The 24,340-nt window shown below is 39.0% G+C and overlaps 3 protein-coding genes across 3 annotated transcripts; 2 read left to right on the forward strand and 1 right to left on the reverse strand.

The window, feature by feature from the left end:
• Positions 1–283: 283 nt before the first annotated feature.
• On the forward strand, positions 284–9,264 carry efcab14 (EF-hand calcium binding domain 14). Its single transcript, XM_008434219.3, has 9 exons — positions 284–1,011; positions 2,034–2,182; positions 2,324–2,469; positions 2,780–2,878; positions 2,956–3,063; positions 5,357–5,509; positions 6,008–6,116; positions 6,206–6,337; positions 6,823–9,264. Exons 1-9 carry the CDS (start codon positions 836–838, stop codon positions 6,996–6,998), a joined length of 1,248 nt encoding a protein of 415 aa, XP_008432441.1. The 5' UTR covers positions 284–835; the 3' UTR covers positions 6,999–9,264.
• znf830 (zinc finger protein 830) lies at positions 8,234–10,538 on the reverse strand. Its single transcript, XM_008434218.3, has one exon. The coding sequence runs from the start codon at positions 10,464–10,466 to the stop codon at positions 9,465–9,467; it is 1,002 nt and encodes a 333-aa protein (XP_008432440.2). The 5' UTR covers positions 10,467–10,538; the 3' UTR covers positions 8,234–9,464.
• Positions 10,539–11,573: 1,035 nt separating this feature from the next.
• Positions 11,574–23,406, forward strand: LOC103479667 (ankyrin repeat domain-containing protein 13C-like). The gene is made up of 13 exons (XM_008434220.3): positions 11,574–12,421; positions 12,977–13,018; positions 14,423–14,527; positions 16,623–16,708; positions 16,904–16,949; positions 17,151–17,217; positions 17,391–17,535; positions 17,618–17,749; positions 19,243–19,404; positions 19,527–19,606; positions 19,739–19,837; positions 21,800–21,900; positions 22,023–23,406. The coding sequence occupies exons 1-13, from the start codon at positions 12,058–12,060 to the stop codon at positions 22,151–22,153; spliced, it is 1,560 nt and encodes a 519-aa protein (XP_008432442.2). The 5' UTR covers positions 11,574–12,057; the 3' UTR covers positions 22,154–23,406.
• The last annotated feature ends 934 nt before the right edge of the window (positions 23,407–24,340 follow it).

The following is a 24,340-nucleotide window of genomic DNA, read 5'->3' on the forward strand; positions in this document are numbered from 1 at the left end:
GAATCCTGTCTTTAATCTCTAACTTTAATGCAGATGGTGAACCCGGGAGCAACCAGCTTCAATGACAAAGACGTGAGTTAAGCAGGAGAACTAAATTTTTTTGCAGGAACATGTCGGTTAAGTGATTTTGTACATCGTCGAAGATCCTGAGATATAAAGTTGTTCTAAACTGTAAAGTAAAAAGCTTACTTTACAGTTCTATTTTTTCCCCATATAGAAACTTTGAGCATTCAGAGGAGGGCAGTGCACTGCGCCTTTTCGCTCCATCACAAAACAATACACAGGAAGTTGTGTTTGTCACTGGACCAATCAACTGTGAGGTTATTACAAGCTGTGGGTAGCAGGTCAAGTCTGTAGAAATAGCAGTCTTCTCTTTTATGACATAATCGTGTGTTAATCTACTAGAGTCGCTTTTGTTAAAATTAACTTTATACAACAAACAGTCTTCTAACATAACTGAGGTAAAGCAAGAACACGGAAGCTAGAACAGCCGCTGTTAGCAAAACGCTGCTTAGCTGAGTTAGCTTAGAGGACATGAAAACCCGGTAGCTTACAGGAGCAGTTATTTTAAAGAAGCGACTTTTAGGGTGTGAAGATATGCTAATCAGAAACTAAACGTGTTTATGTTGGCATATAGTGTTAAATAAGCCTATCGGATTACGAGTCCGATGTCTTTATATATTGGATTTCCTCATTACGCTGCGTGAATTTAGGCTAGCAGGATAAGGTTAGCTTAGCTGCTACATAAACGACAACATCCAGCAAACTGGACAAAACATTGGATTTAGTGGGCTTTAAATCGGGCTCGGCGGGTTCGCTGACCCCTCAGAAGAAAATGAAGAAGAGGAAGGAACTGAATGCCTTGATCGGACTCGGAGACAGTAAGCGAAAGAAGACTAAGAAGGGGTCAGGGCACCGACTTCTTCGAACCGAACCACCGGGCTCGGAGTCAGAATCGAGCTCGGAGGATGATGACTTCAACAACTTGAATGGTGGAACTAACTTTGGAAAGTGAGTGATCTGCTGTTCTACACATAAGTATGTGAATATATGTGGATTAATTGTAGGTATTTTCTAACTTATGCTAAATTACTTTTCAAATTGCAACTCAAATATTCAACATCCTTTTCCTAAAATACTTCACCTACGTACTCCTTAGACAATTGTCTGATCAATTATTTTCATATTTAGAAAAATGAATATTCTGCCAATTTCAGCCTTAAAGCTACTAATGCTCCACTAATCTGCAACAAACTTCCAGAAAACTGCAAAAAAGCTGAAACACTGAGATCCTTTAAATCAAGGCTAAAGACCCACCTGTTCAGATTTTTCTTTAAATTCATAATAACTGAAACATTGATCAATATATTTGATGTTTTTGAGGATGGCAGGACAAAATGCAATGTTTATTGTTGTTATATAATTGGTTGCTGTGTTGTGATTTTATGGCGTAAAGCGCTTTGAACCGCCTTATTGCTGAGTTGTGCTAAACAAATAAACGTGACTTGACTTGAGTTAACTTAAATCGTCACCTTTGGCCCCTTAAATTGAATCCTGAATTTACTCATTGGGACAATAAATTATTTATATTATTTCCACTCTAACACTGTTCTTGACCTGCCACATTAAACTTATTCACACGCAGCAATTCGTCCACACCGACAAGATTGGAAAGCAGAGTATTAATTACAAGGTCAATAGGCTCTGGTATCTGAAGGATCCCTACTGGTCAGAGTTGATGGATGGATGGATGCAAATACAGGGCAGTTCTATAAAAAAAAAAAAAATCTGCTAGATGCTTCCAAAAAACGAGTTTAAGGTTCACCTTCAGTTTGCGGTTGTAATGTCATGAAATCACAATTCAGTGGGAATGAATACATTTATAAAAACTGGCTTTCGCAGCTTAAAGATCATTTCATTTTGAGCAAGCTTATTACTCACACACATGCAGCTTTCCAAGGGTTCAAATTATGAATAATAAAAGAGGCTGTGGAGTTTCAACGTCTAATGTTACACGTCCTTCCTTTTTACAGAAGAAGCTACTCACAGTGCTGCAACGTGTGCTACCCATTGTTTTTGTTCATCATACTAGCTGCCTGTGTCATGGCTTGTGCTGGACTCATATGGATGCAAATTGCACTGAAGGAAGATTTAGACTCACTGAAGGAAAAGCTGCACAGCAGTAAGTGTCACAAACCAATCTGGTGATGAAACAACACAATGCCCTCAGGTCATGAAATCTGTTCGTATTTTTAATCTAGTTGTAAGGTGTTTATTGCTCTTGGCACTGCTTAAAACACTTTCGGCCACCTTTTTGTTGCAGTGGAATCCAGCCAGAAGGTGTCATCGAGTGAAATACCCAAAATAAGTGAGGATCTGAAAAACAAGGAGAAAAAACTTGAAGACATTGAAAACGGGGACAAGGGATTGAATAAGCTCTGGTCTAACCTCACAGAAATGAATCGCAAGGTCAGTCACGCCTGCTACAAAGCTTGTAATCTTTTGTAATATTAAATGCGTCTAAAGGAAAAGTCACCAGAGAACATTGAACTGAATTACTGTATGGCGATTGGGATTTGTGTAGTTTTTCCTCGCTACAGTTTCCATAGGTATTTCTAGGAAATAAACCTTTCAAGCTCTTTAGTGCAGTTTTATAACATTTTGACATCTACATGTCAGATTTAGTAACATTTGCATGTAACTTTCTAATAGTTTTACAGTCAGATTCAACATACTTTCTGCACTTTTAGCTAAAATGTTTTTGCTTTAACCCGCACAGATCACGTCTCTGGATTCAGCTGTTAACCATTTGAAAACCAGTCTGAAATCCTCTGCTGATTTAATTGGCCTTCCGACCACCGTTGAAGAGCTTCAAAAGGTAAAACCAACAGAAGCTGGAAATGTGGTTAGTTTGATTCTGATTTCAGCCACTTCAAGCGTTTTTCTCTGCTTCAGAGTGTCGCCACGATTGGCAGCACACTCACAAGTGTACAGCATGACGTGGAAACGATGAAGGCTTCTCTTGAAAATCAGAAGAAAGACGATGAGTCAAAGAAGACTATGGTAATTCTGAAATACTTTTGTTGTAATTCCTGAGTAGCAGGTTTAAGGTATATTATTATGCGCAGCATGGAAGAAATAGTACCCAGTTCAAACCACCGTTTGAACACTAGGTTACACTTATTTAGGAGTTGGAGCATGTGTATGCCAAGCTGTAAACTTGTAGAAAAAAATGGTTGCGTATTATATGGCCATTGGGATTTCCATATAGTACCATCTGTTCTCATCTCCTGCTGATTGATCACTCCAAATCTAAAGCCTCTCTGCCCTCTGCTGATTAGACGCAAGAAAATGGATCTTCAATCTTCTGTGTGGCATCATTGTCAGCCATCCTTGCATTAGTTTGGTGTGGGCTGCTTTAAAAGCAGATTAAGCTATTTAATCTGCTCATTTTGTTTCTTAGCACTTTGGACAAGGTAACAAAAAAATTCAACTAGCGGGTCTGCTTCTGAACAGGACATCTTTGTGTCATTACAGTTGCCATTACACCGTCCAATCATAATATTCCTCTACTGTTTATTTCTTTTTGATCTATACTGCACTTAAATTGTTTTCGGAAACAGTGAAAGTTCCTATCTTTTATGACTATGACTGGTTTGCAGCCTCAAACTGACTTCTTTCACATGAGCAAAGCTATGGATTTTTTTTTTTTTTTTTTACTGAACCAAAGTACATATGCACTTCTCTTGTTCAGCTATTTGTATTTCCATCTGTAGGCTCACTGCAAATACAGCTAAAGATGCCTTCTGTCATTGGCACCGAAAACAACTGAACAGCACATTGAGATTTCTGTAGTACATTGGCGAGACCAAACTGTAGTTTAATCTCCCCCTGATTCGTAACTGTGGCATTTGTCTTGTTTAAAAACTGAAGCAAATCTACTACCGTACACCCGGGCTCATTGTGTCGATCTTCCGAATCGCGGCATGAATCCAAATGAGGAGCGCTAGTGATCGCCACCACAGCCAGATTAATATGTGTGTTAACCCACGCATGTAAGCAGCTTGGCAGTTGTTGTCAAGCCTATGTTAAAGGAGTCGTTGGGATAAGAGGGTCCTGTCAGTTCTTTGGATCTGTGCCTTGGCTTTGCATTCATAATACATTAAACAACTGCCAATCTATTTTGAGGGCTTAGATGCTATGAACTAAAACTAGGTCAGATTTCTGAAAGAATGGAAAAAAATATTTTCCTCATTTCTTTACAAGCACAACACGATGAAAGGAGAAAGTCAACAAATAATGTGCGTGTATTTCTGATACCGTGACCTCAATAATTTTGTCTTATTACCTATAGTTTTGCGAGCTCTGTTTAGAGCTTCTGGAAAGTGCACTTCATCCCTGTTAGGAGGGACCATCTGTTTTATAATGAGGCCATAATAAAAATAAATGAATAATAAACAAAAATGATTGCAGAAAAAAAACTGTAATATCCTGGTTGCATTAGCATGCACATCCTTTAACTAGACTACATAGTAACAAGACGAAGGAAGCTAAGAAATGGCTTTTTCTAGTGCAGAGTTATGAGTGCAGTCTCGCGTGTAAACGTTGAATAAAATGCAACATGACTAGTGTGACTGCAGACGCTTTGAAAACTATCAAAAGCGTCAGTTCAGCTATAGAAATGGCACGGGTTGAATTTTCCTGGATCGTAAGGATTTGACCCCAAACTCCTCTTAACTTCATCCACATAACTAAAACCTCAGGTTTCGATTGAGGATACACAATATACAATGTCAGGGTGCGCTATGCTTGCATACCATGGGATTGTTTGCAGTTCAAATATTGTCGTAACTGTTATGATTCAAACACCAGACACGAAATACACAAAATGCTACAGATCAGAGAATGTAGGAATAATACATGAGAGAGGGAAAATAGGAAAATATGCACAAATCACAACTTATAACATTGCAATATTCATAAATTTTAAATTGCCCGCAAGATTTTTCTAACATTGTGCATCTCTTGTTGTGGCCAGCAAATCGTTAATTTAAGGGTGTGCGTATATGCATTCAGGTTATTGCAGTATTACGGCTTTTATATATTTTTTATACCGTGTATTTGTTTTTGTTTTTTGTGAACTGTACATGTCAGTATTGCAAAAAGAATTTTTGAATAATTTATCACCATTCCACTTTTCTGTATCACAAAAAAATCTGACGTGTTTTAACGTAGCCACTCAATGTTGGGAAGTAAATCTCTCCAGACACGTCTTCCCGTCTTCAGAGCTGAGCTCCGTTTTTGTTTGTGCAACTCTGAACTGCAGATATATTGACATCTTGCATACCTTTTGCAGGACATCACAGACCTAAAAAGAGCCATGGGTGAAGTCAATAAGACCGAGGAGCAGCACCATATGTGGACTGATGAGCAGATCCACGTTCTTCTGTCTACTGTTGCAGACCTCCATCAAAGAGTGGCCTCATTAGAGAACGGGTCAAAGCACAGCGTGAGTAATACCCCAATTCTATGGTGACTAAATTTATATATGCATATATATGGTTTTTTTTTTTTTTCCTTCTGAATTTAGGTTTTATCCAAACGCTAGCAGATGGCATTTGATCTAATCACCAGAATAACTAAATGCTTTTTTACAGATACATTTTTCGTAGCCAATTGTTTTTCTTATTCAATTTTTGTTACTGTCATCAGTCTGTATGGGGGGGAGGGAATGAAATGATCAAAACTTCACTAACATTGTCTTAAGTCAACTTGAATACAATTGGATGTCACTTGCCACTGATCCCCTTGTTAAAAATTCATTTCCTTGACAAAGCTGAATACACAATGAATTTGGGTTAATAAACCCCTTTAAAGTTTAACCATTCAAAGGCAAGAAAAAAAAAAAAAGACGCTAACAGCCAAATACTGAACTTCTAGTTCCAACTCTTTGAGTCCACAGATTCCAAACACACAGTAAGTTAATTGCCTTCTTCCTGCCATGCAGTTGCAGTATAATGACACAGTAGCTTCACCGGCTGTCGGCAGTAAAGAGCCTGAAACTAAGACGGTGACAGAAACAACAACACCGAAAGAAACACCTCAGGATTTGGAAGGTATTGTGTAGAGAGAAAAAAAAAAAGCAATTTATCCTCATGGCTTTCTTTGCACTCTGTAGCTGTTTAACATAATCTTCCTATGACAGACATGTCCACGCCACTGACACTGCCCCAGACCAGCAGGCGTCCTCGTTTCTTGACTCCAAGGCGATCCAGGAGGAATGCTGGAACAAAATGTCCAGGGAGGGTGTTGCTGCCTGGTGTCGCTTCTCTGACGGGTACACAAAGTGGACAGCTCTCCTTTCATTAAAGACTTGTGTTACTTCTTTAACAGCGCTAGGTCGGGGTGTGTCTTGCCTTTTTACCTATTTATTCACACGTGGAAAAAGTTGTTTGTTGCATTGCGTAAAGTCTTTCGTAAGTAGCACCAACTTAATCATCCATGTGTTTATGCGTTTTCGGTTTTGGGAGGAAATCAATAATAAAGTACAGTCAAAAGAAAATGTGATGATGGTTTGTTTATTTAATTCAATAAACAAACCATTGTTTGTTTATTTTTTTTGATTATGGTTTTATTGAAAACCATAATCCCAATTATGGTTTTTTGTTTTGTTTTTTCAATTTGGCGTGAACTTTGCTATTTGTCCAAATTGCGTAGCGTTCGAGTACATATACGTGTTCATATTACTGCAATACTTGTTCCTTTTCTAAAACACACTGAAACTCTGTTGTTTTTATTTTTTGCTTCCGGATTCTTTTCCAGACCTTGAAGACGTCTACCAGAGAGCCGGAGTCGGACGCGACTCCCTCGGACTTACTCACCAAGACCTGAAGATGCTGTTCGGGACGTCGACTCCCAGCGAACGTGCGCTGGCGTGCTTTGATGACGGCGACCGGAGGTACTCCCTCGTGGAGCTGAGAGCTGCTGTGGGTTTGTAAGCTCAGCGTCACTGAGGGCAGAGAACAGTGTTGAACACCCAGCAGGGTCTGGGAGCGGGTCTGGGATTCCCAACCCCTTATCTGTAGTTGCTGCACCTTCTGTGAACTGAATATTTATCATTTTGATGGTGGTAAAAGTGGCACTGGTATGCCGTCCTCTCACACCTTTCCCCCAGGCCCACTCAAGTGTATTATTGGCAAAGACAAATGATTTCTTACATTTTAGCGGGCATCCAAACAGGCATCTGTTTGTAAAATCAGATCTTATTTTAACCAGTTCCTGGAATCATGTTTATAGACCTTGAATAAGTCCTGTTTTCCACCCTAGGGTTTCAACTTGAAGTGTTTCTGTACGCAATTGTTTTGTTTTGTTTTTTTGTTTTTTTCATTCTGTCTCGCCCTGATGTAATGATTATTGTTTAAGGTATTTTAGGCTGCACCTACCAGCTATCTCAGACGTTCCCAAGTGTGTACACAAACACCTGGTTCAGCTCAGCTAAAGCTTGTTTGTAGGATGTGGAGAAGGACTTTTTTATGAATGTTTACAAATGACTACTAGATATGGCTTTTTTGAGGTTTTCTTTGTGTTTTTAGACAGTTTCCTAACTTATCTCAGACACAATCAAGTATACGAACAGTCGAAACTTTTGTATTCTCTTTTCTAAGCTTAAACTAAAGTTTGAAGTGCTTTCATCCACCCTTAGATTTGTGATCACGTACTTAGTCAGTTTGTGCATTTATCTGTAGTTTTGTTGCATATTGTTTTTGTTTTTCTCATTTCTTGACGTTTCGCAGATTTGAAGGGCTACAAACTCTTTACAAGAATTTTTAAGGGTTATTTATGAGGCATATGTAGCAATAAGTGAAGTAATGCAGTGGAATGAAGGCACACCGAGCTCACAATATGTAACGGGTAGTGTGAGAAACACTGACCATCACTATTTACTTGATACATTTTATTGCATTATAAAGGACCTAATTATGTGTGTATTCATAAAATGGCCATATTCAGACTTGTTATATTATCAGAGGGGTTGGGTTGTTTAAAATTAAATCAGAGATACTCGACGAGGCTTTATTTTTTTTGTCGATACTGATTTGTTGTTCTACTTAAGTTCTGACCTATTGGTTTCAATAAAATATGCTAAAGGTTAATTGACAGAATTAATAGTTTAAAATCCATCAGAAAATTGATTAATTGGGTCACAATAAAGATACATCTCAACAACTTAGAATGTCTTTTGACATTTTTATTTACTCCAGTAAATAGTCAAAATCCGATTAATTACATATAGAGACAAATTGTTTGATAATTGTAGCTCACAGCAAAGGAAAACTCAAAATGTACTTTCTCAGATACACATTTTTTTTGTTTCAAATAGACTATAAGACCAATAAAAAAATTTTAAAAAACTAAGGATTTTATACTACTGGCCAACCAAAAATGCCCAGGTACTGTCCAGTTTATGCACTCGATCTTGATTGGGTATTTGGGTTTCCCAGACATACTTTCATCATTCTATTGACAATAAATCTGGAAGGTTTACTTACTAAACATACTCAGATTAAATGGTCTTTAAACAAGGTTTTGGTACTTTGGGCAGTGTGCCAAATTCCATTGGAACATTAAATCAACAGTTTTCCTTCCACTCACCTTTCTGTAATATGCTTGCATAGAGCTCTCAATGAAGGTCCAGATTCTTTTGCTGTGGTACATTTCTATTCAAAATCCTTTTTCTTTGGCCTTTAATATTTAAATTTTCTGAGAAGTTAAAATTTGGGTCTTCAGTAGCTGTAAGGAATCAAAATTACCAGAAATAAACACTTTTACTGTTTTAAATCTTAGGAGTTTCACTTTTCCGTTAAATTCCTTAACCTTTTGATATTTTAGGTTTGATCCACTTTTATGCTAACATGTTCATAATCCTATCTAAACAAGAAAATGCATCCGACTACACACTCGATTAATACCTCTTTAGACCAAAAATGTTGTGTTCTCCATTTTTATGCTTTAAATTAAAAAGGTATTAGGGATCTAACTGCTCTGTAATTGATCTTATCAAGGTAATATTTACCATTTGATTATGGCATGTTTGTTAAATTCGCCATGTTAACGAGTACGTATATAAATTAAATGTTTCTTTTCAGGATGAAGGTTAGTCAAGCTTTTGTCGCAGAGATTTTTGGGTCCACAATGCAACTGTAAATGAGATTTTACAAATGTTTTTGTTGTTTGAGCACCAATGAATAAAGACAGTAAAAGGCCTGAGTTTCTTGTGTTTTTTTTAAAGGATACATTCAGAAGCTTTGATTTTGTGTGACATGTGTTTTACTGCAGTATTTTTTGCATGACTGAAAATGAAATTTACAAAAGATCGCGACTTTTAGCAAAACTATGTACAAGTTTCATGTCTGAGAACAAATTTATCAAGAATCTTAACAAAACCAGGTTTTACAAGAAGAGCTCTAGGCCAGAGCCCCTTTAGCCCTCCAGTCCCGGGACAAAAGCCCCAGCAGCCCCTCTTCATCTTCTTCTCCCTCCTCGTCCTCCTCGTTGTTATTCTCAGTCTCCATTTCTTCATCCTTTCTTGACCCCGATTTACTTTTCAAAACATCCCGCTTGTCCCTCAGCAGTTCCACCCTTTTGTAACACTCGATCTGTTCATCAATCTCATCGATCTGACGCTCAAGGCGTCCCTCTTCATCGTCCTCTGCCACGATGGCCTCAGACTTTGTGTTCACCTGTCGGATCTCCTTCTGAAACTCTTCCCACTCCTTGTCCATCTGATCTTTCGGGGCGTCGACGTTCCGCACTTTGGCGTCTCTGACCGGATCGTCGAAGAAGCCCTCGGGCAGCGCCTCGGCTGTGTTGTCTTTCTTTTCGGGAGTCTTCTCCGGGGCGTCTGCTTTGAGGATGGATCCCGAGTGGGAGATGGCAGGCGTGGGTGGGATGGAGCTGTCAAAGAAATCAGCTGGCAGCTCTTTAGCGGGCTGCGCTGGGACATCGGCTTCATCAGCGTCTTCGTCCTCGTCATAAACTCCTGCCAAGAGGCTCAGTCCTGCAGATTTCTGTGTGGAAGCACTCGCCTTTTCGGACGGCTTCTCAAAGTCTCCAGGCAAACCCGACTCAGACTGACCTGCTGGTTTGGCCTTTTTTCCAACAGCTTCCACGCTGTCCTGTGTTTTCCTTTTTACAGGGAGACTCTGTGATACAGCCGGTTGGCTCTTTCCTTCTTTCACCTCGGCAGCCTTGTCTTTATGCTGCTTCCCCAGAACATGAGCTGGCCACAGGAGTTCAGACTTCACCTGCACAGAGCACAGGACACAGCTGAGGTGACCCAAACTGTTGTATTTGGCGAAGGGAGATTCCACGCGTTTCTTCTCCGTGTTCTGTCGTTGTTTCTCCTTCATCAACCGCCGGAGTTCTTCTTGATTTACTACTTTTTTCCCCTTCTTGGACGTTGCCATTCTTGGTAACGAAACGTGTTAGCTTAGCTAGCTGCTTGCACCACAAACAGAAATGTCGCGCTTCCTCTTGTTTTTGCTCTCACGGCTCAACTCTTCAGCGCCACCACCTGGAAGGGAGGGAAACTCAAAGATTCACCAACTGTGAAGCTACACGGTTCTGTAATCGGGGTTGATACACAGACTTGAAAAGTCAAGAATTTTCTTTGATCGTTTTCAAGCCCGATGTATGGGGTAAAATTAGTCTGTTTAAGTTTCCATATTTTTTATTATATTCTATTTCCCCAAGGAGATGATAAATGCTCCCACTTCAATCCAATCAGACACATTTTTCCTCTGTTTATTAGACAAAAATAAACAACACTGTTTATTTTTGTCTGATTAGCCGGGGGGCTTTCTGGAAGCATTTGTTTATTATCCTTAATGTGTTTCATTCCATTTGTTTCTGACTTTTGCTGTTTTACAGTGCATTGCGAAAGTGCTCAGACCAACACAAGGAGTGCTTCATTGTGAAGTAGAAATAAAAAAGGCACACAGTTTTCTGAGTTTTTTTTTTTTAATGAATTTTAAAATTGTGACATGCAAATGTATTCAGTCTTCTTTCTAATGTCACTAAATAAAATGCAGCGCATACTGTTCTCATGAGTCTCCTAATTACTCTGCTTGTTTGTAATTCAATTTCAATATAGGTGTTTACTGAAAACTTTTTAAAAATATATTTTACAGTGATGAAATGAAATCAGATATAAAGATTTCATGAACCTCTTGTAGATATAAATCTGAAATGTATTTAAGCCTACAGCATCAAAACATCACAAAGGTTTGGTTTGTTTAGGGCTCTTGTTTTTCTTACACATTTGCAGTTCTTTAATTTACTTATCAGATGTCTATCAACACTCTTGGTTTAACCATCCATTTTTTATTTTTTATTTTTATTTTTTTAAGGAAACATGAGTAGTATAGCATTGTAATTTAATTTATAGTACAAGGGAATCAGTTCTCTTCGGTGAACTCAGCCAACTGATTTGGATCTCGAAACAGAGCCATAAATCTCACGGCTAGTTTACATGCAGACCCGGAGCAGTTTGAGCAAACCTAATTTCCATGATCTCGCGAGGTCTGCTCGCAGTGTCGCTAGCGAGAACGTTAGCTCGGTTGTCTTATTGTACCAACCTGTCCGTCCGACTTTTGCTGCAAAGACTGCACCGATTTTATTTTAAATCGCACATTTAAAAGGTGGTAGAAGACACAACGATGTAGTCGTCTACAGGTTGTTTTAGCTTCTCTCTTTGTGTTCATTTTGTGCGAGTGTGTTCTGTTATGTTTAAGGTTAATTTCTGTATCCATCGCCGCACCCATCGTATTCATTTTTTATTTAGGGCTAGCAAGCTAACGGATGATTGAAGCTAATGTTGGGGTTCAGCCTGTCATCAAGTGCAACGATATTTAAATTATAAAAAAAAAAAAAAAAAAAACCCAAATAGGAGTTCGCGATTGTTTCCTTTTATTATATATAAGGACTTTTGTCATGTTCACTTTCATCTTCACCATTTTGTAGTAGCTATAGTAATCCAACTGACGCACGGTAGTCATCATGACAGGTGATAAGATACGCACCATGCGGAAGGATCATAATAAAGCAAATAAAAATGAGGCGATAATGGACACCTACGATGAGACCTCCAACGGGACGGTTCCTAATGGTAATAATAACCTCTTCAAGTCTAACAAGGCTTTTCAGAAATCTGTCAAATCCTCGGCACTGCAACAGCAGCAGCAGCTGAATGCGAACAACATAAACGGCAACGCATCAGTTGTGGATGATGACAACAAAAACCCAATAATCCTGACAAGTGAGGAGCTGGAGTTTCCAGTTCATGAGTGTGTGTTCAAAGGGGATGTCCGTCGACTCTCCTCTCTCATCAGGACCCACAGCATCTCTCAAAAAGACGTGCATGGTAATCTTTTTATACTTGCCCCATATATTGTTTTTACCTTACTATTGTCCCAGACTGTATTGATGCATTTTATTAAATTAGAATGTAATCGATTCCATTTATACCAGTTATTCCATTATAAAAGTAAAATTTATGTTATATAAATTAATTACAGAAAGGGGAGTGTGGTTTTTTTCAGCTGCTTTTCATTATAATGTACAGCTAATTATGAAAACAAAAGTTCAGTTTCTCAAAAAAACGTTTTAAGTAAAATAAAATAGCAATCTAATGTGATTGATTTTGCAGTTTACAGCAGACAATCATTGACACATCGTTCATTCCACTAAATTACACTTTGTCCTTCCACTTAACTTTCCATGAATATTCTCAGATACACCACACTGAACATCCACCTTCTGGCTGCATAGTGTTCTTGGAAACTTGCACTGTGTATTGTGGATGTATATTATAATTTTTACTTTTTGATTAGAATTACTGAAATAAATTAAAATTGCTATGACTGATGTTTCTATGTGTCTGTGACTTGGACCTGGATTAATTTGTTTTTCTTCATAGGGAACACACCTCTTCACCTTGCTGTAATGCTGGGCCACAAAGGTAAAGCAGAATAACTATCTTATTCTTTTGGGTGTTTTTTTTTTTTTTTTTTAGTTTTTATCTTGTATATTTTTTTTCAGAAAGCTTCTCAAGTACCATAAATGTATGCCAGTAAATTAGGCGTAATCTGTTTTTATTGTGAAATATAATCGAGAGTGCACCACACAACTTTGAAACCAGGATTTTAGCTAATATATTTTACATGTGATGCGTTCAAACTCTGCACTAAAATAGTAAATCCAGTCTTTTGCATCAAGAGCGGTTGTGCTAATAAAGAGAATTAGAAACGTGGACTCATTGAAACTTTTTATATTTTAAACCAGCTCCACGGCAGTGCACAGCAACTGGTTTCTGGCGAGTGGCTCTTTGCGAGAACACATTCTCTAGCATCTTATTAGAGGAATTTTAAACGCAGTATGACAGAATGTTTTAGCCGTTCAGGAATCAACTTTTTAAAACCAGTCTAGCCCATTCCAATTCTTGATACAAGCATCACCATCATCTCAAAAAGAAGCCAGTATGTGGAGACACAGATATTTGTAAACTTAATTTAACAGCAACACAGTGTTGGTTAGAATTTGGACAACAAGCAAGAATATTTTTCATGCCTTCTGAAAGTCCTAATAGAGGAAAAATGTCCCCACCATTTTGGTTAAATCTGTTCACTGTTCACTGCCTTTAGGAACATCCCCCCACTCACTGAACATAAAGCATTTTATTTTAACACCTCCGTTAATTTTTAATGAACAGCAGCCGTGCACGCTCAGACAGAGAGCGGTTCTGATGCACATCGCACACGGGCTTGGTGATTAGCGTAGAACATTTAGTGTTTTCTTGAAACGTGGGTTTCATTTTCCCGTCGTTGCTCTTTCGTGTTGTACAAAATGTGCATCAAAATTTCAACACTGGGCGCGTTCCTTCACGGTCAGGTGGGGAATGAGCTGGGCAGAAGTGATGAGAAAGCATACTGGGGACGGGTTTCCTCTTAAATGGAGGACGAAGCATTTTTTACCGGCGGGAGGAGGTCAAAGTCGTCCCAGTTTATTATGTTATTAACCGCTGTCTAGAAACATGAGCAGTAGTAAATATAAAGTACCAGAGATCATGTCCTGGCTAATACAACGACTAGATTTCATCATGTTCTACTAACTCCCTGACTTCTTTTGTTTTTTTTTTTTTTTTTTTTTAGTTTTATGTCATTCAAACAGCTCTTCTGTTTACATTGGCCACATAGTTGAAGTGGCAGGATGTAGGTGAGACAGCAGCCAACAGGGCTTCTCGATACTCTTGGGTTAGCTCCTTTGAATCTAAATTCTTTAGTCGTGTTTATGAAATGTTGGACATGTCAGATTAACCTCGCACAGAATGTGGTACACGTGTGTCTCTGTGTGTTTTGTCGTTCAGAGTGTGCTCTTCTCCTGCTGGCTCACAATGCCCCCGTCAAGATCAAGAACGCACAGGGGTGGAGTCCGCTCGCAGAAGCCATCAGCTACGGCGATCGGCAGATGAGTAAGTTACTAAAACGCAGCTGCGAGGAGTTTGTGATGAGACTTTGTTCTGTTTTCAATTTCATGTCTGCAACAAACCCTCTGTTTTGACACTTGGGATCAGATCCGCGTATCCAATTGTTGATAGCCCTCGCTTGTTATTTAGTCTACCGACTGGAGCGGTGTTCTGTTTCGGTGCTTTGGCAGCAGCATCGCAATGTGTCGTCTTGTTTACGCTGAACTGTGGAAAAGAAGGATCGTATCTGGTTACATTCCAGCTGCTAAAAGCTTCCTATTAATTTCCTTCACATTCAGATTTGAGGTAGGATGCCCTGAGATTCCATGCACAAAAAGTCACTTCAATGCTAGAGTCCTCATTTATGGATGCAGCACAGCTTCTGTGGTTGTTTTTGTTTTTGTGGGGGCAATTTAAAAGAATTAAAACTAAACATTTAATTGTGGCACCGCTATGATGTCGGTGCCAAAAGCTAAAGGTCTTGGAGTTTCTCGGAGCACTCGACATCCAGATTGGATGGGAAGCAGTTCGTGCTCCGACTGATGATACGAGGCAGCCCTGAGCTTTTGGGCTAATCGCTACGTCGCTCAGTGATGCTGCTGTTTTTACGTTTAATGTCTGGTGAAACATTTAATTTGCATTGTGTGAGGCAGGAGCTGTTGTTAGCTCTGTCCCTCGCTTCAGGGGGCTGCTAATTTATGTTTTTTTTTTTTTAATCTCACGTAAAAAAAAAAGAAAAAAGAAGTAACTGACCTGAATCCTTAATTATCACTTTTTGCAACCATCTTGTGTCGCTGCATTCAGTATTTCCTTTTTGGCCGAATGGATGAAACAACTGATTTACTGGCAGCATCTGCTTTCACAGCTTGTGTTGGGGACATTTAAGGCTGGATATTTTCCACAAATGACCCCAAACTTTTATTAGTATGCATCTCAGCTACTATTGCCCGTCGCGGCAAGCTGGCCGACGACAGAAGGACCTGGGACCAGGAGCTTTGCTTTCAGAAGGTCACGTCTCTCATGAGGGGGCAGCATTGAGGGTTAGCAAGTGCAAGGACGTGGAAAGACAGAGAATAACGGCCCCATCACTAGGTTTCTGCTTTAAAGAAAAACAGCTGCTATTTTTTAGTTTGAGCAGGAAATGTGACGGTGTTTCCTTTAAATAAATTGTGTGTTGAAAGTTGAAACTGCAGACTCGTCCTCTGTCCTCCGTATGGCTAGCTCTCCGGTTGCCAGAACGTGCAGCAGAAAGCTGCATGTGCCGCGTCAGCATTGCGTCTCTTGATCACGCCCACTCCCGGTCCGGTATTCCCCTCTGCATGAGTCAACCAGGAGTCACTGATATGTGCTGACTTGCTCTGTGCGGTCTGCTATCATTAAAAGGGTCACTGGTCAGTTTCTGAAAGAGGCACATTTCATGAGCCAGTGAGTTCTAGCTGCTGATTCAGTCGGCGCTGGTGGTACCGGGGCAGCGCTGCGTTCCACTTCAACCAGTGTAATTTGTTGCGTCCGTGTTGCAGAACCCCATCCGGTACGAGTCGATGCAAAGTCTTCTAGAAATCCTGGAAAGGCATAGCAAAAAACAGATTTTTTTTCTTTTCAAGCAAGAAGGCTAAATACATGCCTTAGGAAACGTATTTGTAACTAAATTAAGCATCTACCATTGACATGTCTCACTGTCTGTGAGGACTGCAGGATGGTGTTTGTTTCTTTCTCTCAGAGAGTAGAGGCTTTTTTTTCCCCCCACAAATGCATCAAAAATGTATAACTTTTAAGATCTGTGAAGGACACGTGGTGTCAAAACATATAGAATGTCATGAAAAAACTCAAACTGAGTTAAAGCAGCACACTAAAGTCTGGTTTTGGGTACAAAACGAGACATCTCGCAATGAAACCTAAATATGTTTGTTCTGTGTACGTGTGCTGTACTTTGGTCTTTTCTCCTTTCAGACCGGAAGGCATGTTTATCATCTATCTTTAGATTTACTGACCTCTTCGTAAAAATCTGGAGTCGGCCAGTAACATCAACCGTCCGTTTAGTTTTGTAGAGAACCATGCAGCGTATGCTGCTAAATTTTGCCTGTTCTTTCTGTTTCTCCAGTTACGGCGATACTGAGGAAGTTAAAGCAGCAGTCGAGAGAGAATGTGGAGGAAAAGAGGCCGAAATTACTGAAAGCTCTCAGGGAGGTGAGAATCTCAGCTGGTGTGAAAAAAAATGGATTTGTTGCTGTGGGCTGTTCCTCTGCATCCCCGATCTTTATGTTTTACTGTATCGATGCAGATTTTGTGTAAATAATTAAAGTCGGTCCTGCAAGTGGCCGCAAACAGTCTTCTCCTTTTATCAGATGGATCATTGAGTCCGTTTGTGTTTTTCTTCCGCAGCTTGGTGACTTTTACCTCGAGGTTCATTGGGACTTTCAGAGCTGGGGTGAGACCTTTTGTTTTACGAATAAAAAGTTGCAAATAATACATTTTCTTAAACAAGACATAAGAAGGCAGCATTCTTAACATTGTCTGCAGCGCTGTGCATTTTAAAGCAGATATATTCCTTCTTCTTTTTGCAGCAGCTATTGGTAGTTGTTTCTTTGTAACAGATTGGTGTATTTAAATCGGTTTTTGTCTCTTTTAGTGCCGTTGCTGTCCAGGATGCTGCCGTCTGATGCTTGCAAAATCTACAAGCAGGGTATTAATATCAGGTAAAGCATCAAAAAAAATAAAATTTCCTGTACCAGTAAAAAAAAAAAAAGTAGGTTGAGTGTTAAATGCAGCAAATATTTGCTATTCAGGCCAAGAACTTTTTTTAGAGCTAGAAAGTAGGCCGAAACAATTTTCTCTCCCTCCTAATTCTCTGCCCTCCATCCTTATTTAGACTCGACACTACGCTCATCGACTTCAACGACATGAAGTGTCAACGCGGAGATCTGAGCTTCATTTTTAACGGTGACGCCTCGCCTTCCCAGTCCTTTGTGGTTCTGGACAACGAAGCCAAAGTGTACCAAAGAATACACCACGAGGTGAGCGGGTGCGACTGTCGCCAGGGATCAGTGTCAGGGAGGGATTTTCGGTGTTTTGACATGACACTCGCTGTCCTCCCAGGAATCGGAGATGGAGACCGAAGAGGAAGTGGACATTCTGATGAGCAGCGACGTCTACTCCGCAACTCTGTCGACAAAGTCAATAACTTTCTCTCGGAGTCAGATTGGCTGGCTCTTCAGAGAGGATAAAACGGTAAGGCCTGCAGCAGAGCAAACTGTGGAACAATGTCACGACTTCAACCAAAAACAGCGATTTAACACGAGAACCACATGACGTTTCAAATTCTTTTTATTTATTTAGGTTAGTAAAGTAAGAGTTGGCAGCCCCGAAACATATTCTGATAGATAAATGTTTAAAAATATGAATATTTAAAAATCAAAAGAAAAAATCAAGATAAAACAAATTTACCATTATAGTTTATGCTCATGAATCTAAGTCACTTTTAGCTTTATTTAGATATTCTAATGAATAATTTACAGCATTGACAACTGTGTTTGATCCATTAAAGGAAAATCATTCCTTAATAAAATATCCTGTTGGAGCACATAGTAATTATCGGGTAATAATAATATGTCTGAAGCATCTGTGTGACGTTCCACTTAGCTTATTGTCACTTAATGTATATTTGGTAACTGGGTTTTTTTGTTTTATTTTTTTATTAATACACCCAAAACATTTATTTTCATAAATCTCTTGCCCAACAGTGTTAGAAATGCAGCTGCACATATCAGTAATTAAGGTCAGTTCAAGATTAACTAATGCACCTTATAGATTGATTGCACACAAAGTACATTATGTGTCTTTCAGTTCAAAGTAGAAATATTACAAAGACCACAATAAAAAGCATTTTTCATTAAGAAATGCCGTCATAGTGAAAAATAAATTCATGTAATGTGCAGTATTGGTGATAAATATTTGGTTAGGGCTGCTTTTGCTTGAATTGGGGCGTCAACGCATCGTGGTGTGGAGACGGTCAGCTGAGGCTCTATCTAAAGTCCAGGTTGCTTATGTCATCTGGTCTGGTGTCACTCAGTTCACTATCCAGTCCATCCCAGAGCACAGCAGTGAGCACCGCCTCCTTAGCAGAAACCTCGTTGGACATCTGTCAGGGTCTTAATATACTTTTTCTTTATTAAAATCCCATTTTGTAATAATTTACGTTTTCCAGTAGCTACATTTTTAGGTTTTCCTTTGCTGTAAGCTGCAAGTGCTTAATACTACTAATAATATTAGTTTATTGAGATGTATTTCTAATTCAAAACTGACTATGAAATCAGGATTACAAAACAGTAACATCTGTATCCTTTCATTTCATTGTATAGATCTATCATTTAGTTAAAAACCATAAAAGTACCTAAATACTTCATTTATTTTGTTGATAAAGATCTATGTCTGTCAATATTTTGTGTTGTTTCTAAGTGGTCAAAGCGACTCCTTTGGTCATAGCTTTGTGTTATAAGCCATGTATTTTATGTTGAGTATATCCCTTATTGTATTATAGACATTAGTTGAAGCCACAGAAAGTTCAGTTTAGCAGTTGCAGAGCTGAAAATGCTCAGAGGGGTTAGATCGTCATTCTGAGGTTTGTTTACCAGTCGAAGTTTGGAGTGGCTGCCATTTTGAACCTCTACAGTACGGCGGCTTATGAAGGTGTTTAAAGGTCTGCGCTCGCGCTCTGTGTGTAGGAAAGGGTTGGAAACTTCCTGGCCGACTTCTACGCCGTCAACGGTCTGGTGCTGGAGTCGAGGAAACGGCGGGAGCATTTAAGCGAAGAAGACATCATGAGGAATAAAGCCATCATGGAGAGTTTGAGCAAGGGAGGCAGCATCAGCGAGCAGAATTTTGAGGTACCCCCCCCCCCCCCACACTACTCCCTTCATTTCAGTGCTCTTTTTATTCACCAGCAGTTAATAGCTGTATCACAGTAGAGCGGCGTTAATTCCCCTGACTGATGTTTTCCTGTCTGCAGCCTGCGAGGAGGCAGTCGCTCACAGCGCCGGCCCCCAACACCATTTCTTGGGAAGAGTACATAACGGCAGAGCATGGAAAGTACGTTTCTACGGTTTCATCAGTCTTTGCTGTAATTCGCCTGATTATTCAGGGCAGCTGCAAGCGAATCTGTGTAAGTGCTGAGTTTCGTAAATGCATCTTCGTCTGCTGTGTGTCTCGGCTCACCTTCAGGCCGCCTCACCTCGGCCGAGAGCTCGTGTGCAAGGAAAGCAAGAAGAACTTCAAAGCTACAGTAGCCATGAGCCAGGATTTTCCTCTAGGCATCGAGTCGTAAGTACATCCCATCCTCCTCAGATCTCTCCGCAGAGCTTTCAGCGCTGCTTGATCCACGGAATACTCCTGGGGTTTTCAGAAAAGCGTCGAGTAAAGATAAAATAACTCGGATAATAAGGCCCAGAACATGAAGGGTTTCACTTGTTAAGCGCTGATCAAAAACTCCACAGAAGCAACAAGAAAAAACCCCAAAAAAACCCATTAATGAACAGAAGACAAATGAACTTATTTTAAAAATAAATAAATAAAAATAACAATGACTTCTTCTGTTTCTGCCTCACTTTATCTGTAAGCAGTTGAGCGGTTACCTATAACTTCCAACTTTTTAAGTTAATTTTCCAGTTAACTATTATTTTATATTAAATAAAATTAACTTTTGAAAAACTAGACTTCCTAGAACTTTCCTAGATCCTAAAATGCCAGCTAAACCATAGAGACAGACTGATCATTCTGTTACCTCCAGTCAGCGTTGAAGTTTGTCTTTCAGAGGAACTGCACTTTAATTCTCACACCAACACCACGTACGTCGCTGCGCTTTTATTTGGTGTAAAACGCTAAAAGCTAAAATATATGGTTTCCTTAAACTACGAATTTGTTTCATTTCCAACGAAAACGGTGTTCTCGTCGACTTGTAGTCTGTAAGTCGGTCGTGGAGAACAAGTAAAGTAGATTTGTGAAAAGCACAGTTTAAAAGATGCATGCGTGTTAAAATGAGTAAATGATGATGTAAGATTAAAGCAGGCTGTGTTACGTAAGGAAATTGCTTTATCTCCTCTGCTGAGTGAACCTTAATGGGGACAACATTAAAACCTCGTTCTTTATCACGGTTAATGGCTTTTTAATGTCGTTTTTCCTCTTCACATTTTCTGCTTTGTTTTGTTGAAAATATATTTACTACTTTTATAATGTTCAGTTTAATGGGAAAAAATTATCAGCGCTGCAGTTGGAGAAAAATGGCTTTTTCTTATAGCAGATGATATTATCTGAAGTCTCAGTGCTCGAGGTTCTTTGTAAGTTTTCCTTCTCCAGCTTAACTGTACCATATAAAAGTATTCCTATTATTCAGGCCATTTCTTCTTATTTTTATTTTTTTACGTTTTGTCACACTACAGCCACAAACTTTAATTTTATGATAGCACAAGAGAAATTAGTACATTATTGTGAAGTCACTAATGTGCAAGTTAAATTTTTTTTTTTAATTTCAGAGCTTTAATACAATTCGATAATTAAGATACACTGATTAGCATTTTCAAGGAATAGATTTTAGCCAATTCAAATTCCTTTGTTTTCTAGCTTTCCTGCAGTGAGCGAATATAAATTGTTTATAGTAAAGTGTGCTTGACACGGCAGTTGTTTTTTTAACTTGTATTACAAAACTAAGTGGAAGTCATTAGTAGTTGACTATTTAAACTGCGCTCTTGCATCTTATGCCAGCAAATGGCTTGATTCGCATTATGTACTGTGATTATCAGTCTGGCATAAATGCAGAATGTTTTAAAACAAATTTTGCTCCAGACGCACACACTTAAATATCCCCAAGTTCTGTTGCGCTTCCTAATCTTTGCATTTTTTTTTTTTTTTAAGGGAGACTGTTCTTTGAAAGTTCGTTTCTGTAGAAATGTAAAAGTTGACCCTACAAGATTTTCTCTGCATTCTCCATCTCTGAAAACTAACCACAAAAAAATGGCTATCAGCTCTTTGCTCCTACTGTTGCGTTTCGCCCTCCTGCTTTAATTAGTTGAGCGATTAAAGTGCCTATCCCGCTTCTGTCCGGTGCATTCTCGGTTAAATTTTACGCTCTTGTTTTGAAATTTCTGAATAACGCTGCTTAGAACTATCTTTTCCTCTATGTGATTTTTCAACTTCTTTTTCAATCTGCTTAATGTTCATTTATGGTCTGCATAAAAAAAAAAAAAATTAAAAAAAAACAAGTGCCGATTCCTTTTGCTCTGCCTCCAGGTTACTAAACGTGTTGGAAGTCATTGCTCCATTCAAGCACTTCAACAAACTCCGAGAGTTTGTTCAGATGAAACTTCCTCCGGGGTTTCCAGTCAAACTCGGTATGTGTCGACCTACCTCTGCACCGGCTGCGAGTGGGCGAGCTTCAGGGGGGAAAGATCACAGTAAAAAAACATGTTTTATTTTTTTTTTTTTTATCGTTTTTCTTCCTCTTGTCTCGCAGACATCCCCGTCTTCCCGACGATCACAGCGACTGTCACCTTTCAGGAGTTCCGCTACGACGAGTTTGACGACTCTATTTTCTTCATCCCTGCCGAATACAAGGAAGATCCAAGCCGCTTTCCGGACCTCTGACCTGTCAACGCGTCCTGCTTGGGAGAGTGAGAGCAGAACAGAGGACGCTGGTCTGACTCTGAATCCATATTAACTATTTATTACTATAAAAAAAAAAAAAACAAAGGGAAGAAAATGGGAGGGCTGCTCTTTTTGACCATTTAATCCAAGAGGATTTGACGGAGCGCCGTGTCGGCTATAGATGAATATCTGCAAATGTTTTTTTGTGAAATGATTGATGGCTTTCGTTGTACTTGCTGTTTATACACAGAGCAGGTAAAGCTGCTACTCTGTGCCGCTGTGCGCCATTTTTAAAGCTGTCACATCATTAATATTTCAGTATACTCGAAGCTGCACTCACCTTCAGAAAAATGTATATAATTCTTCTCGTTTTTGTTCACGACATTTAAAAGAAAAGGAAAACAAACCCCACAAATATAGAGCTATCCTTAAACTGAGCTTACTGGTCATTTATATATAGCATATTATATATCTATAAACTCAATGGAGTAACACTGTGTAGCAATACATTTCCAGTACTTAAGAATGTTTTTACCCACCTGGGACAAGGTTTAGTGTGTGTGTGTGTGTGTATATATATATATATATATATATATATATATATATATATATATATATATATATATATATACCTCAACAGTTTGATATCAAAGCCTTTTTCCTGTGCAGGACACGGCCTCCTGCGTTTTCAGGTCTGCTCATGTTACCTCTCAGCTGTCTCTGTGTTTTGTTGTGATAGTATGAACCCCTCCCGTGCTCCGTACGAGTGAATACGTCTACTGTGTTCCGTGTATGTTTGTGTGTGGGAGAACCCAGATTGGGGTATCAGGTAAACAGTTTGTAGTCTTAATACTGCACTGATATTTAAAGGCATGCTATGGCTGTTAGCCGCCTGGATCAAATGCATCCTGATGCTACGTTATCTAAGAGTTTGTTACTGTATAGTATTTGCCGACACACGGATACTTAGATTGGGGAGGTGAAAAGTAACACTTAACACTTTCGAACAACTTCTAGCGATACACATGTGATCCCTTTGATAGTCTGCAAATAATTTTTTTTTTCTTCCAAATATACGTGTATATGAATTTAAGGAGTGGAAAATAAGCTGTGAAAAATCAAACTGGATGTCAGTATTCAGACAGGAAATGATGTGATCCATCAAGTTGTTGCTGGCTTCAGCTATTCTGTACCGCAACCATACCTACTTCACATCCCTTTAAATAAAGCACCAGCATCATGTTTCAACTGCACTTGTGCAAATGTCATTACTCCTCCTTGATGCAGGTGATGAAATGCAGACCTGCGAAGGAATCGGTTTTGAAGTCTGAAGTTGTCAAGAAAAATGAGTGATAAACATCCAGCATCTCCTCAAACTTTCACTGAAGACCCTCAAGAACTAAATGGCAACACCAGATAAAGTGCTTAAAATGTTTCCCCTTCATTTTCAAATCGTCATAAGCTCTAGGAAAAAACATTTATTTTTTAAATAGTTTCTTTCTACTGAAGTACAAGACGCTCTGGTTCAATCCCCTGCATGAATTCTACTGCCAACTAGTGGTTAAATAGGTCATTTCATAGAAAATAAATCTAATTTCAACCAAGAGGCATATCTGTGATGTATCTTGTGTGAAATTTAGATTAAAGTAGGTGTCATTTAAACTATCAGTTTGGTGCTGTTTGGGTCAAAGGTCGCATGTGTAATTGAAGAGTTATGTGTCAGTTTTTAACCTTTGAGCAAAGCCATTAAAAAGTGACTAAGGCTAAAGAACCCAATAAAACCTTGCTCTGAAAATGGAGAGTGCACTTTTAACTACTGAATTGGAAGCATTCCACCACATTACATTGTCAAAAGTAAAATTTTTCTATTTGAAATCGTTTTACCTGCATTGGTTAATGCATTCCAGTGATGTTTATATTTTCAACATTGAAAACACATTTGGATTAAATATCACTAAACTCTTGCTATGCCATGTTTGATTCTGATGCATTACTGTAGCAATACATCAACTAATAAGCACTATATCAAATTTTGACCGTTTGACTAATACTTTGAAAATCAATTCCCTAAAGGATGGAATATGTTGAAACATTGAAATCATTCAAATGTCTTTGTCCAGGTACAAAAAATATCTGTTCTCCTTTTAAGTAACTTAGTAAACCAGCATTCATATTTTTGCAGAGAGG

Source organism: Poecilia reticulata, chromosome 17 (genome assembly GCF_904066995.2).
Source record: "Poecilia reticulata chromosome 17, P_reticulata-male-v2, whole genome shotgun sequence".
Classification (NCBI taxonomy): Eukaryota; Metazoa; Chordata; class Actinopteri; order Cyprinodontiformes; family Poeciliidae; genus Poecilia; species Poecilia reticulata.

Bases quoted from the DNA above. Each gene is read 5' to 3' on its own strand.
- efcab14 (XM_008434219.3), top strand. From the start codon at position 836: ATGAAGAAGAGGAAGGAACTGAATGCCTTGATCGGACTCGGAGACAGT. The intron at 1,012-2,033 runs GTGAGTGATCTG...TCCTTTTTACAG, and splicing joins GGTGGAACTAACTTTGGAAA to AAGAAGCTACTCACAGTGCT. The intron at 3,064-5,356 runs GTAATTCTGAAA...TACCTTTTGCAG, and splicing joins ATGAGTCAAAGAAGACTATG to GACATCACAGACCTAAAAAG.
- LOC103479667 (XM_008434220.3), top strand. From the start codon at position 12,058: ATGACAGGTGATAAGATACGCACCATGCGGAAGGATCATAATAAAGCA. The intron at 13,019-14,422 runs GTAAAGCAGAAT...TTTGTCGTTCAG, and splicing joins TGTAATGCTGGGCCACAAAG to AGTGTGCTCTTCTCCTGCTG. The intron at 16,950-17,150 runs GTGAGACCTTTT...TGTCTCTTTTAG, and splicing joins TTGGGACTTTCAGAGCTGGG to TGCCGTTGCTGTCCAGGATG.
- znf830 (XM_008434218.3), bottom strand. From the start codon at position 10,466: ATGGCAACGTCCAAGAAGGGGAAAAAAGTAGTAAATCAAGAAGAACTC.